This window comes from Crinia signifera, chromosome 3 (assembly GCF_055691185.1).
Source record: "Crinia signifera chromosome 3, ASM5569118v1, whole genome shotgun sequence".
NCBI classification, from domain to species: domain Eukaryota; kingdom Metazoa; phylum Chordata; class Amphibia; order Anura; family Myobatrachidae; genus Crinia; species Crinia signifera.
The window spans coordinates 213,452,432-213,465,984 of NC_139219.1; the positions used below are offsets into that span (position 1 = coordinate 213,452,432).

At 38.9% G+C, this 13,553-nt stretch overlaps 1 protein-coding gene across 10 annotated transcripts in view; it reads right to left on the bottom strand.

Annotated features, from left to right (window-relative positions):
- The window catches only part of DLGAP2 (DLG associated protein 2), a 911,233-nt gene that overhangs the window by 201,742 nt on the left and 695,938 nt on the right, over window positions 1–13,553 (bottom strand). For all 10 annotated transcript variants that reach the window (XM_083177372.1, XM_083177368.1, XM_083177369.1 and 7 more), the window contains one exon: window positions 3,046–4,121. In XM_083177372.1, the coding sequence (XP_083033498.1) occupies window positions 3,046–4,121 (1,076 nt within the window). The remainder of the gene's footprint in view (window positions 1–3,045; window positions 4,122–13,553) is intronic.

Here is a 13,553-nt window from a genome sequence, read left to right on the forward strand (position 1 = left end):
CTGGTCGCTGATGTAAAGTAGAAACTGAGCAATATATTGCTCAGCCATATATCTCAGCCATATATGGCTGAGCAATATATCTCCCCCGTGTGTACACAGCATTACTTATAATTTTTCCCTAAGGAAGAAATGTTTCTGCACAAAATGTAATTTACTAAAGCTGTTTAAACCCATTGAGTGCCAAGTGAATTTGTCAAAATAGGTGTGAAAATTGCCAACCAAACATTTTTATTCATTATAATGACCTGTAATGTTTACCTTATATAGGAAATATAATCTTTTTTTGCATAACATTTTTTATTTTAATTTATATAACAAATGTGAGCAATGCTGCCATTTTTTGTGGATATTTTGCGCATCTCTGATGGCACTCAAAGGGTTAAGCACATAAGGAGATACGTTCTAAACTCTGAAAAGTTAACTCAAGCATCATTGACAAAAACGTGCAAATATCTAGAGCTAATTACCAGACTGTCAAATGACAGAACAACATAATAACAGTAATGTCAGCAACAGTGGCTGCGTGCTGGAAGCAAGACTTGAATTGCTCCACTTGGCACATCTAGTGGCTGCCAGTGCACACAACACTTAGAGGTGAGGTGCACCTTTAAATTATCCTATATAATAACTGGGAGGGTTATAACGGTCTCGGTTGTTTACAGCTGAGCATATACTGTAGATCCCAATTTAGCATACCACTTTGTTTGCCATGCTCCGGGACACTTTACCGTTCCCAATCGGAGTCCACGTGAAAGGTAGAAGGAAAGAAAAACTCATGTCAACCTTTTAATTATATGGGATCATTTAAAAGCAGAGATGTGAACTCCAATCAATACATAGAGAATTGCAGTGACTGCAGTATAATGCAGGCAACCTCACAGTAACCACCATAGAATACAGAAAGCATTAGCAATCACATATAATACAGAAGAACTGTGGCTGCCATTCAATATATAAAACAGTCATGGATATAGATTGCCCGCCATATAAAACAGGGTATTTCTGATCGCCTTACTATATCATCCCCTTATTAAGAATTATCCTTTTGTCAAAAAGTACAAATTTTACTACTTCAGTTTCATGACAACCCAATCAATGTCATTAATATAATGAATGCTTTTCTAAATATTATATACATAATACTCATTCTAAATTATCCTGAACATCACATAGTGTGATTTACAGATGCGAATTGCCAGATTGTCTCCACTGGCGATCCGCCAGCGGCGAGACGCTCCATCTGACTGAGACGCGCGTGCGTCTCAGTTTCCGGGCGGCGGGGCGACGGGAACCCTGTCCGTCTCCACTTCAGGGAGACGGACAGGGTTAGGTGGGAGAGCGGGGAGGTGGTGGGGACCCCGGGTGACCGCTGAAAAGCCGGCGGGGACCCGGGGGAAGCGCCGTCGGAATGGGACGCACACGCATCTCGTGCACGCGCGTCCCCTTTCGCAGATCAGATGGCGGCTGGCGGGGGATGGCAGCTGGCGATTCTTCCGCCATCCCCTGCAAAGCTGGGACCAGCTCCATCTGTATCTACATAACCTACTAATTATATCCATTATGGTGGGATTTATAATACTTTCTGATGCACCCAGTCATTGGGGGTTATTCAGACCTGATCACATGGCTGCTAATTTGCAGAGTCCTGCAATCAGGTAACTGCTGCCCAGCCAGTGTGAAATCCCGCCCTGTCCAAGGCTGCAAAAAAAACTGTTGCGGAAATATCGCAGACATGCGATTAACTGCAAATCCATCTGCAACTCATTCAACATCGAATTATGTTTTCCAGTGCGTGTAGTCTGTGTGTAACCCAGGACCTAGTCAGCCAGTGCGATAAGCGGATTGTGGCTTGAGCTACTGTATACCCTTTTGACAAAGGAGTAGATACAGTACTGCATGTATTTAAAGTGGATACCAACCTTACCAAATAGAGTTTAACTATTTACCAAGTATCAGATATAGAGCAGTGGTCCTCAACTGCGGTCCTCCAGGCACACCAAAAGTCCAGGTGTTCTGGCTGTCCCTGCTTATTCACATATGGTATAATCAAGCTGACTGAGATAAAATTTTAGTCACATGTGCCTAAGCCTGGATAGCCATAACATCTGCGCTATTGGTGTACCTTGAGGACCGTGTTTGAGGACCACAAGAGGATGGTGACTAAAGTACCAATCAACCAGCTCTCAACTGTCATTTTTCAAACACAGTCTGTAACATAGCAGTTAGAAGCTGATTGGCTGGTATTTTATCTCCATTCAAGTCTTTGTTAATAGACCCCATTGTACTGACATATTATCAACATTTTTTTGCAGTTAGCCAGGAAAGTTTTGAAATGGTAACAATTATTACTATGTCCAGACTTCTCTTTAGCGGTATATCTATAATGGGTTCTAGGAATGATGTGTACATGGACCCCTAGGTCCACACCCTGCATCCATATTCTTCAACACCTTTTCCGGAGTTCCATGCCAGCAGCTCTGCAAAATCATTGGGAAAATGTTCATGGCACCATTTTTCCAGAGACCTGGGTATGTACAGTAGACTCTAGAACAGTAATAGAGAAGCCAGCAGCAGCTAGAGACCAGAGGGCCGGAAATAAAATAGATGCTTTGCTCCCCATCAACATTTCAGGAAATGATGTGCATGTTTTACCTTGTGCAATCCACAATATTAACATCTAAAAACTTATTTCCACATTTAACCAAGATGGAGGTAAACCAAAGAAGGTGCTTTAGCAAGGTTTTACATTATTGTTCATCATTAGAAATCATCATTATCATCATCAGTAATGATCTGCTACATATAAAACCAGCAAATCCTAGAATGCAAGTATCTTAAACATTATTTACAAGTATTAACAATGCGTAAAGTATTCTTGTCTACATTTCCTTCTTAATAAACTGCACGATCGTATAAAAGTTCAGTCATCGGACCATATAGAGGAAAACCATGTTTTTTTACACATATGTCTTATCATAACATTAATTGTAAGTTATCCTTACATAAAATAACTACCTTCATGACATATTTCTTTCTATATCTTACCTGAAGGTAATGGCATGGCCGCAAAGACGATTTGATTTCCTGATGAACTAGAGGTTTATCCAAATTGAGTGAAGATTTCCGATAAGCTTCTTTTGCTTGGCTTACGGTAAGTGTTGACCAAGAACTCCTTTTCATATATTTACCTTCTGGCGTCATTGAGAGGCCTTCACATGCTGAACATTTCATATCATTGTTACTTTTAGAAGTCTTAAGGGAAAGATCTCCAAAGTGTCCCTGCAGAGATTCAGGATAGCAATGAGATATGTGGTCTACATGATGCCTATTCATTACACTAGGTGTTCTATAAGTGCTATCACTGTCCAAATTATCATCTGAACTCCACCACCCTGTCATACCAGATTTATGCTTGCTATCAGGTTTTCTATCCTTACTTTTACTCCTTTTGCTATGCTTTGAATAATGGCCATGATGGTGGTCATCACCACGACTGTCTCCTTTTGTACCATTTACATTGCCTTTCGAAGACCCCTCCAAAGAGTGAGATTTAGTAAACAGTTTCTGTACAGAATGAACAAGATGACGTATTCTTCCCGGACTTTCAGTTCTCTGTTCAGTAGAGGTGGAAGTCTTCTGGTATTGCAAAGTATGAAATCCATCTCTGTGAAGAGGAAGTTGTTTTTCAAATTGATCCAGCAAGTTTGCAGGAATTCTATTAATTTTACTACTACTAGTATGTGAGACAGCACAGTCATCTCGGGTTTCAAAATGGGAACTATAGTGCATTCTTGGAAAAGTGCTACTTGACATATGATCACTCATCATCACAGGCATCATCATGCATTCTGAATGAATGGAACTCCGTGGGGAGCAACGGTGGTGGTCCATTTGACAACTCTCCGTAGGGCTAAGTAGGTATGATTGCCTAGGGTCTTGCCCATGGTGCCCATGGTCATGCACATGTTCACAATCATCAGGCGAAGCTAGACCACATGTATGACCAGAACATAGCTGTGATGGAGTCCGGCTACCAGATAGTCCTTTCATGTTCCTAAGGTCGGGAGAGTATTTTTCTTCATTGAAGTGCTGGGAAGGTGACCATGAGTATTGCTGTTGATCTACAAAAAAAAATACAAAATAAATATAAAACTGAGCATGTATTTAAAATGGCATAACGAAATGAATATTTGTTCTATGGGATATACAGTATTTCCATATTAATACTTTTATCGTTGTTTTTAAAGATCTGGAGAACATCTATAAATTTCAATTACTTCCTATCATAAACAAAGGACATTTATGCTAGTTGAGCATATATATCATCACGTAATTAATTTGCAACTGAAAGGAGTCATTTTGTGAACACTATGTGCTGCCTTTTAATAAAAATTACAATGTAACTGCTAATAAACTGAAAATATAAAGCCTTAAAAATCTAAGAATATCAAAGCTATAATAATTTTAACGTTTCAATTTTCTGATAAAATTGTTCTAGCAGAATCCACATTTACTGTAAGAGAACTATCTTCAATTTGTGTGCCACACTTATATACATTATGTTAATATGTTTGTTACACTGTTATTTTAATATTTCTGGTATGCAATTGGTGCAAAATATGTCAAATAGGAATCAACGATCAATCAACGATAAACATGAAGTTACTTTGCAGCGAGAATAGGCATGTGCAAAATGGAGATTCTAGAGATATCAATCCTTAATATGCCGCAAATTTTTCACCTGACAAAGCAACACTTTGCAACCCAACAGTTGCCAATATTGGCCCTTATTCAGATCTGATCGCAGTACAAATTTATTAAAATGAATCCCTCCTTACCCAGCTGAAAAGGTGGAGCCAGGGATGGTATGAACAGAGTGTTTCCAAATATGGGCTCACCCTGTAGGCTTCACAAGTTTCTGGGCTGGGATAGGTCCTCTGCAATCCTGGTCCAACGCGTTTCGAGTCGTGGGGACTCTTTATCAAGAGCCTTGATAAAGAGTGCCCACGACTCGAAACGCATTGGCCCAGGATTGCAGAGGACCTATCCCAGCCTAGAAATTTGTGGAGCCTACAGGGTGAGCCCGTATTTGGAAACACTCTGTTTATACCATCCCTGGCTTCACCTTTTCAGCTGGGTAAGGAGGGATTCATTTTTATCATTTTATGTTAAGTGTTTTATACCTGTTTTTGTACATCATTTTGTCTATGGAATAAATATCTTTTTTAAGTGTTACCTGAAACTGAAGGTTTCTTTCTAGCCACTCCATTTGCTCTATTTCGGGTGTTTGGGAAACACCAAGAAGAGAAACCTAAGCTGCAAGGGGGTGCGCAGGGATACTCAAGTTAATTTCTTTCTGCAGTACAAATTTGTTCTCAAAATGGGCAAAACCATGTGCATTGCAGGTGGGGCAGATGTAACATGTACAGAAGACTAGAGAGAGTTAGGTTTGTGTGAGCTTTTTTGTTTCTGTGCAGGGTAAATACTGGCTGTTTTATTTTTACACTGCAATTTAGATTTCAGTTTTAACACACCCCACCCAAATCTAACTCTCTCTGCACATGTTATATCTGCCCCACCTGCAGCGCACATGGTTTTGCCCATTTTGAGAACAAATTTGTACTGTAATCAGATCTGAATAAGGGCCATTGTCACAATATTAAATGTATTTATATGTAAATCGGCTGCAGATAACCGAAAGCATTACATTACAACACAATAGGGAATAAATATGGATTTTGTTGAATGTTTTTACAGCTTCACAAATGATCCTTTAACCCTTTCAGGTCCAACGTCTAGTCAGGCTCAATAGCCCTAGCGCTAGTTGCATATGCAATGGTGAGCCACTTTGTTTCAAGAACATTAACATTGTTCAACATTAAATGTAGACCATTTGTGAATAAAAAAAAACCATTACAATTAATTGAAACATTTAAAAGACTGTTTAAATTACAAAAAAATAAAATTGCACTGCAAAGGGTTAAACAGATTTATTATATAGTGCAGGGTCTCAGCAACCTGTGTCTCTCCAGCTATTTGCTGTAATGGGTGCAGGGATTGCGGTGGCCCGGCAAGTAGGAAACTTGCTGAAACCGTTCACTCCCGGGGTTTGCATGTGCGTATATTTGTGCATGTGAAAACCCCAACCATGGACGGCGCCACTGCGAGCGATCTGAATCAGCCCGTTTATCACAATTTTATCTTTTCCAGCTTTGATAAATACTCCCCTAAGTTAATACTGTATAACACTTTCTAATTATAGAGGAATTCGGAGGATGAAAAGTATAACACTTTTCCCCAGTAAGACATGCAGGAGCAGATTGACTGTCATGGATATTTAACATTCTTCCTGCAACTTGTGTTGTATAACCTTCAAAATAAATGTCAACATTTATAACTGTATTATCATGGAATTATAGCAGGGAAGTTGTATATTTTAACCTTTCAAATATGTTCGTCTGCTATAAACCAGTAAACGATCTGTTATTTTAAAAATAATTCTTAAAGCACAGGAAAGGAAATTTGACAAGAAAATCACAGGCTTTTAGACACTTACTCTAGACATTTTACAGAACTGCGGGACCCAAAGAAAATGTGTTGTATATATACACTGAGCGACTTCAAGAGCTGCACTGATATGTATAGTAACCCTGCTATTCTTTTATCACTCTGCTGAGATAAACACAGTTCCATACTGCCATAATCATTAGCACACCAGCATACTGTACACTGGTCTTGCTTTGGGCATAACATTCATATTTTCATGTAATGGATTTATGTCTTTAATTGAGTGAATCAAAAGCTTTAATCACCACTGTACTACAACATCATTTCCCGACACTGTTTATTATCTTTATACAGTTGCTAATACTATTTCTAAGGGCCCTTAGTATTCATTGCAGAGATATTAAATTGTAACGCATATATACTCTAGTGGTCTGCAGCACATAGGAAAGGGGAAATGTAATCTACTAATAAAATCATTTAATGTGCCATTTATTTGACCAGTTTAAAAAAGCTATGGTACTGTAGTGTTCATTTTAGCACCCTGCAACTTTCAAAATCCCTGCAGTTTCTATTTCCTGTCTGGGGTGTCAATTTCTGCTTTAGTGCTTCAAACACAGTTTAGTCTAGGGGTGGGCCCTCGAACTGATCATATCTGGCCATCTGCTCCCCACCATGTAGCTTTAACAAGCGTGTGGCACCACTGAGGAATCCTTGATATTGTCACAGGGGGTAGCAGAGCCAGGCTGCAGAGCAGAAGGAATTTCTCCGGTGCAGGATCAGAAGCCCGCAGAGGAGACCGTGGCAGTGTCGGCAGAGGTTGCTGCAGAGTCAACAGCACCCCAGCAGCCTGAAATCACTTGCAAGTTCCTGGTTCTCTCCGCACACACGGGCTATGACAAAGTCAAGCTTCAGATTAAGAAGGGAATTCCCAAACCCAAAGCTGGGAAGCTGCTAGTGTGGGTGAGAGCCTACGGGCTGAACTTCTCTGACCCGTTTGCCAGGCAAGGAGTGTATAAACGCCTTCTGTTTCTGCCAACCTCTCTGGGAATGGAGTGCGCTGGTATCGTGGAGGAGCTGGGAGATAATGTGTTGCTGTTCAGACGGTTTGGTTTGTAGCAATAATTTGTCACTGTACAATCCATCCATACCTACATAATGCCGGAAGGAATGAGCTTCCACGAAGGTGTGGCCTTGCTGGTAAACTACATAACTGCCTACATGAAACTATTCCACTTTGGCAACCTTAGACCCAAACAGGGTGTCCTCATTTACATGGCATGATGTTGTTGGCACTGCAGCAATACAGCTATGTAAAACAGTGGAAGATGTTACAATATTTGGGACTGCATCAGCAGCAAAACAAGAAGCACTTAAGGAGCATGGAGGGGGGATAGGGTAGTAGACGCTGCTTTCTGTGCCCATGAAGGGATAAAAACTGTGCTGGGGGAGGGAGGAGAGAGGAGCTGCAAATATGTGAATTTAGATCATACTGTGTGGAATAATGTGAATTTTGGCTCAATCCGGGTGGCATAATGTGAATTTGGGTTCAATCTGGGTAGCATACCATGAAATTTGGCTCAATCCGGGTGGTGTAACGTGCATTTTGGATCCCTCCATGTGCATTCTGGCTTATTTTGTGTGGCGTAATGTGATTTTGGCTTATTCTATGTGGCATAATGTGAGCTTTGACTCCTATGTGAATTTTCGTGTGGCATAAGGGGCAATTATAAGAAGGGTCTATTATTGTGTTGCATAAGGGGTATATGGTGTGGTACACTACACTTAAGGACCCTCCCCATTTGAGTGACCACACCCTCATTTAAGTTACCAAACCCCTTTTCCTGAGCGCAGCCCTCAAATATTTTTTTTTATATATTCAATCTTAATTTTCCTTTTTTTTTTTTTTAATATAAAATCACAAGTTAAACAGTGGGTCTGAGCCCTTGAATATTTACTGGAAGTGTTAAGTGCCCACCCCTGGTTTAGTCTCTCTCTTTCTCTCTCTCTCCCCAGATCAGATATATATATATATATATATATATATATATATATATATATATATATATATATATATATATGCTATAAGCACCACACCGGAGAGTGACACCTCTGACAAAAAAAAGAGGAACTGTATGGGTTTTGAAAGATGCAGGGTGCTAGGATGAACACTACCATGGGGTTATTTATGACCAGCATCTCACTTTGCATCTTTGCACTTAGATTTTGGATATCAGTGTACAACTCACTGGTCGCAGAGAACAGAGAAAGTAGTTGGATAACAAACATAAATGAAGCAGTTTATCTAATTAAACAACTTTTTGAGCACATATCCCCAGAGTACGAGGCTCACAACACCACTTGTATTAGCATAATTTATTTTTTCTTGGAAGACATATCTGGTTTGTTCCTCAAATGGTTGTTAACATTTGGGGCTGCCTTTTTGTACAGGTTGAGTATCCCTTATCCAAAATGCTGGGGACCAGAAGAATTTTGGATAAGGGATTATTCCGTATTTCGGAATATTTTAATATTTCAATGATGTATCTTGAGGTATCTTGCATTTATGTTGTACATATACATCAAACACATGAAATAAACACAAATATGTTTTATTTGTGCATAAAACATGGTTTCAAAACATGAAACAAAGTTTGTGTACAATCTCAGGCACTGAATTTAAATGCCAAGCAATCACTGTCTTGCACATATATAGTGCCAGTTACATATCATTCCCTCATTAGTGCTGTTACAGATGTCCCCAGTAAGTTTTTAGCAAAAAAAAAAATTTCTGTTCACTTTCTGAAATGTATGGTTTTTGGAATAATTCGGATAACGGATATTCAGATACGGGATACTCAACCTGTACTAATAAAATGTACATTTACAAATATATTGCAAATTTTCACTTATTATTACAGTATCTGTTGGTTTAAAATAAAATGACACATGTGTACTTTAGATCTTACATCAAAATAAAAAACAAGTAATAATGGTAATTTGTAATACATTCAAAAGCTTTAATGCACTACAGGTTGAGTATCCAAATTATTCCGAAAAGCATTCAGTACATTCCAGAAAAGTGAAGAAAAAAAATTCTTGTTAAAAGCACTACTGGGAACATCTGTAACTGGTACTACTGGGGACATATGTAACGGGCACTACTGAGGGCATCTGTAACTGGCACTACTGAGGGCATGAAAATGGCACTAAATATGTGCAAGAAAATTATTGCTTAGCATTCACATTAAATACCTGAGATAGTACCAAAACTTAATTTCATGTGTTTTATGTGTTTGTATATCATTCATGCAAGATACCTCAAGATACATCATTGAAATATAAAAATATTATGAAATACGAATGTCTTCCTAATGATGCAACTTAAACGTATCATGCTTAAATTTATTTTTGGTTAGCATGCAAGGGAGTAAGAAGTGAAAGAAGGAGGGGCAAGGGGGCACATCACCTTTCCTAAACATTTGAGAAAGATGCCAATAGAGGAAGGGCAGCACTGTGTTAGCATGCACCGAAATGAGGCCAAAATTTAGTTCCAACTGGAACTAGGGATAATCACTCTGATCACCACTTCTGCAGGATCACATTACCCCTGTACATTCACCAAGAACCCTTATCCAAAAAACATAAAAACTTAAATTGTGCAGGCTCGGTAAGAATGGCCATAGAACACCTATGCTTAGCAACATCAATTTTTTTTTTTTTTTTACTATTGGTGGCAGGTGAATCCATTAATGGATTTCCTCCAATGTTTAAGAAGTAAAAACCATTAACAAATGATAATTACATTGTTGGTGAACAAACTTAAGACTCTACGGGTGACATTCTATGGGATGCGTTTTTTTTTTTGCGATTTTTTTCGCAAAAACGGCTGAAATCGCATGTTTTTCCATTTTTGCATATTTAATGAGCTGCGAAAATGTGAAAAAAGTGCGATTTTGGCCAACAAATTTGACATTCTGGAAATGCGATGGCTGTTTTTCGCCGCACATCGCATCCAGATGTTTTCACATTAAAAAGTATACAAATCGCATATTTAATGGTATGCGATTTGTATAAATGTGTCTAAAATTCGCCCAAAAATCAGACCTGGTTCTGATGGGCGAATTAGCCAGAACCCTGCACAGATCATTGAGATCTGTGCATGGTTCTGTTTGAATAAAAGGGTTAAACAGTTAAGGGTTAAACTCATAGGGTGACATTCTATGGGATGCGGTAAAATCCGCATGTTTTTTATCGCACCTATTCGCACTTTTGAAAATCGCAAGATTGGGCCGTTTTTTGCATATTTAATGAGATGCGAAAATGGGCCAAATAGTGCGAATAGGTGCGATTTGATGCGATTTCTTTAGTCCTGAAAATCACCCTGCGAGTCTTAAGTAATTTCTCTGGCATCTGATTTTGAACCAGATGCAATAAGCTTTAAAAGTGATCAAAATGGAGAGTGATAAACAGCCAGCCAATCAGCTCCTACCTGCCATGCCACAGACTGTGTTTGAAAAATGTCAAGTACAGATGTGGCCAGGTACATCGTGGTTTACAACGCGCTTTTGGGGGCTCTGAGTCACGAGTTGTAGATTGCGTTATGTCCTGCGTTATGTCCCACACCATGTAATACATAGTTTAACCACTGGGTGACAAATGTTCCACGTTAAGACTACGGTGCTGAATACAATGATGTTGGAGTTGACATTGATCTGTGAGAAGCTGGCCAATCAACATTCTTCACTTTATAAAAGAAAAAAAAAATCTGTCTTCTACAAAACTAAATGTCAGGCTGCCACGCAACTTCCCACTTCAGATTTTGTCCAACTTCCCACTTCAGATTTTGTCCATACTTTAGGGAAAAAGTACTTACAGTACTTTAGAGAAAGAGTACTTGGATTAAATTAAAGCAGATCTGTTTGGTTATACATTTTGTTGGTACAGATTGCTATATGGAATACATGCTAACCTTTACTAATCCTGGAAACTTTCACATGGTATATTATTTACGGAGGTGTCTATCATTATGCTGTACTGCGCCATGAAAACAGCCCAATCTACTGGGCATGTCTCATACTTGACCGTACAGTATATTGTACACCAATGGAGCAACTGAAATCACAGGTTTCTGTGGCCTAGCGGATAAAGACACAGTTACTGTATACTGTTAGCAGCAGTACTGGTTCGATCCACAGTGGGGTACAATTTTTTTTTTTTATGTACTATTTTTTTTTTTAATCAATAAAGTAATTTGGTGCTTTGCAAATTCCTTTTGCATTAAAAAATTAACAATGGCAGGCTGCAATGTACATGATACAGTTATTGTTGTTACATACTGTAAGTTACAAAGAACGTTTTTATTTTTGCAAGAGTAAATTTTCCACTTCAGGTAAAAATCCTTAATTTAGGGAAAGAGTACCATATATACTCGAGTATAAGCCTACTTTTTCAGAACATTTTTTATGCTGAAAAAGCCCCCCTCGGCTTATACTCGAGTGAGGGTCCCATTTGAGTCAATAAGTTTTCCCAGTTTTTTGTTGTAAAATTAGGTGCCTCGGCTTATATTCGGGTTGACTTATACTCGAGTATATACGGTACTTACTTTACAGAAAGTAAAGTACTCTTTAGATAAAGTACGTACTCTTTTCCTAAAGTACGTACTCTTTCCCTAAAGTTAGGACTTTTACCTGAAGTGGGAAATTTACTTGTGCGAAAAAAAACCCCATTCTTTGCAACACAGTATGTAAAGACAATAACTATATCATGTACATGGCCACCTGCCATTGTTAATTTTTTTGTGCAAAAGGCAAAAGGAATTTGCAAAGCACCAAATTACTTTATTGATTAAAAAATGAAAAAAAAAAAAAAAAATAGTACATTTAAAAAAAAAAAAAAATTATAACACACTGTGGATCGAACCAGTATTGCTGCTAACAGTATACAGTAACTGTGTCTTTAACCGCTAGGCCACAGAAACCTGTGATTTCAATTGCTCCATTGGTGTACAATATACTGTACAGTCAAGTATGAGACATGCCCAGTAGAGTGCGCTGTTTTCATGGCGCAGTACAGCATAATGATAGACACCTCTGTAAATAATATACCATGTGAAAGTTTCCAGCATTAGTAAAGGTTAGCATGTATTCCATATTTATACAGTAGCAATCTGTACCAATGACATGTATAACTGATCATATCTCCTCCTGCGAATTTAATCCAACTCTTTCCCTAAAGTAAGTACTCTTTCCCTAAAGTAAGGACAAAATCTGTAATGGGAAGTTGGACAAAATCTATAGTGTGAAGTTCTCATATAGAGAAAGTTGATTGGCCAGCTTTCTTTATCCCCCGTATTTGTACCTTATAAACAAGCGTTACAGAGTACTGTACAGTATGTGTGAATTACTGTATACAGTATTACAGAAGACACCAATGACATGTACAGGCATGCGCTGTACTGTTTAGGAAAAGTGACATCTGGTGGTCAATGAGTGTAATTGCAGGTTACATTTACAACATTACGTTACATTTATAACGCGACTATAGCGCAAGGAGCAGGCGCGATTCATGCGCAATTTGCATAGCGCACGTTATGCGCAACGCAGCCACGATGTACTTGGCCACATCTGTAGGAGCTGATTGATTGGTTGGTTGTTTATGACTCTCCATTTTATCACTTTTGAAGCTTAGTGCATCTGCCCTCTATGTGTTTTGGACTGAAAATCCCTCACTTGGTGATTCAGACACAAGATTTATTTCTTTATTAACAGTTTCTTATATAGCGCACACATATTCCGCAGCACTTTTACAGAGAATATTTGAACATTCACATCAGTCCTTGCCCCACTATATTCCCTACCACATGTGCGCACAAAGACATTCTAGGGTTAATTTGTTGGGAGCCAATTAGCCTACCAGTATATTTTTGGAATGTGGGAGGAAACCCGAGTACAAGGAGTAAACCCACACAAGTACGGGGAGAATATACAAACTCCTCACAGTTAGAGCCATGGTGGGACTCGAACCCATGACCTCAGTGCTGTGAGGCA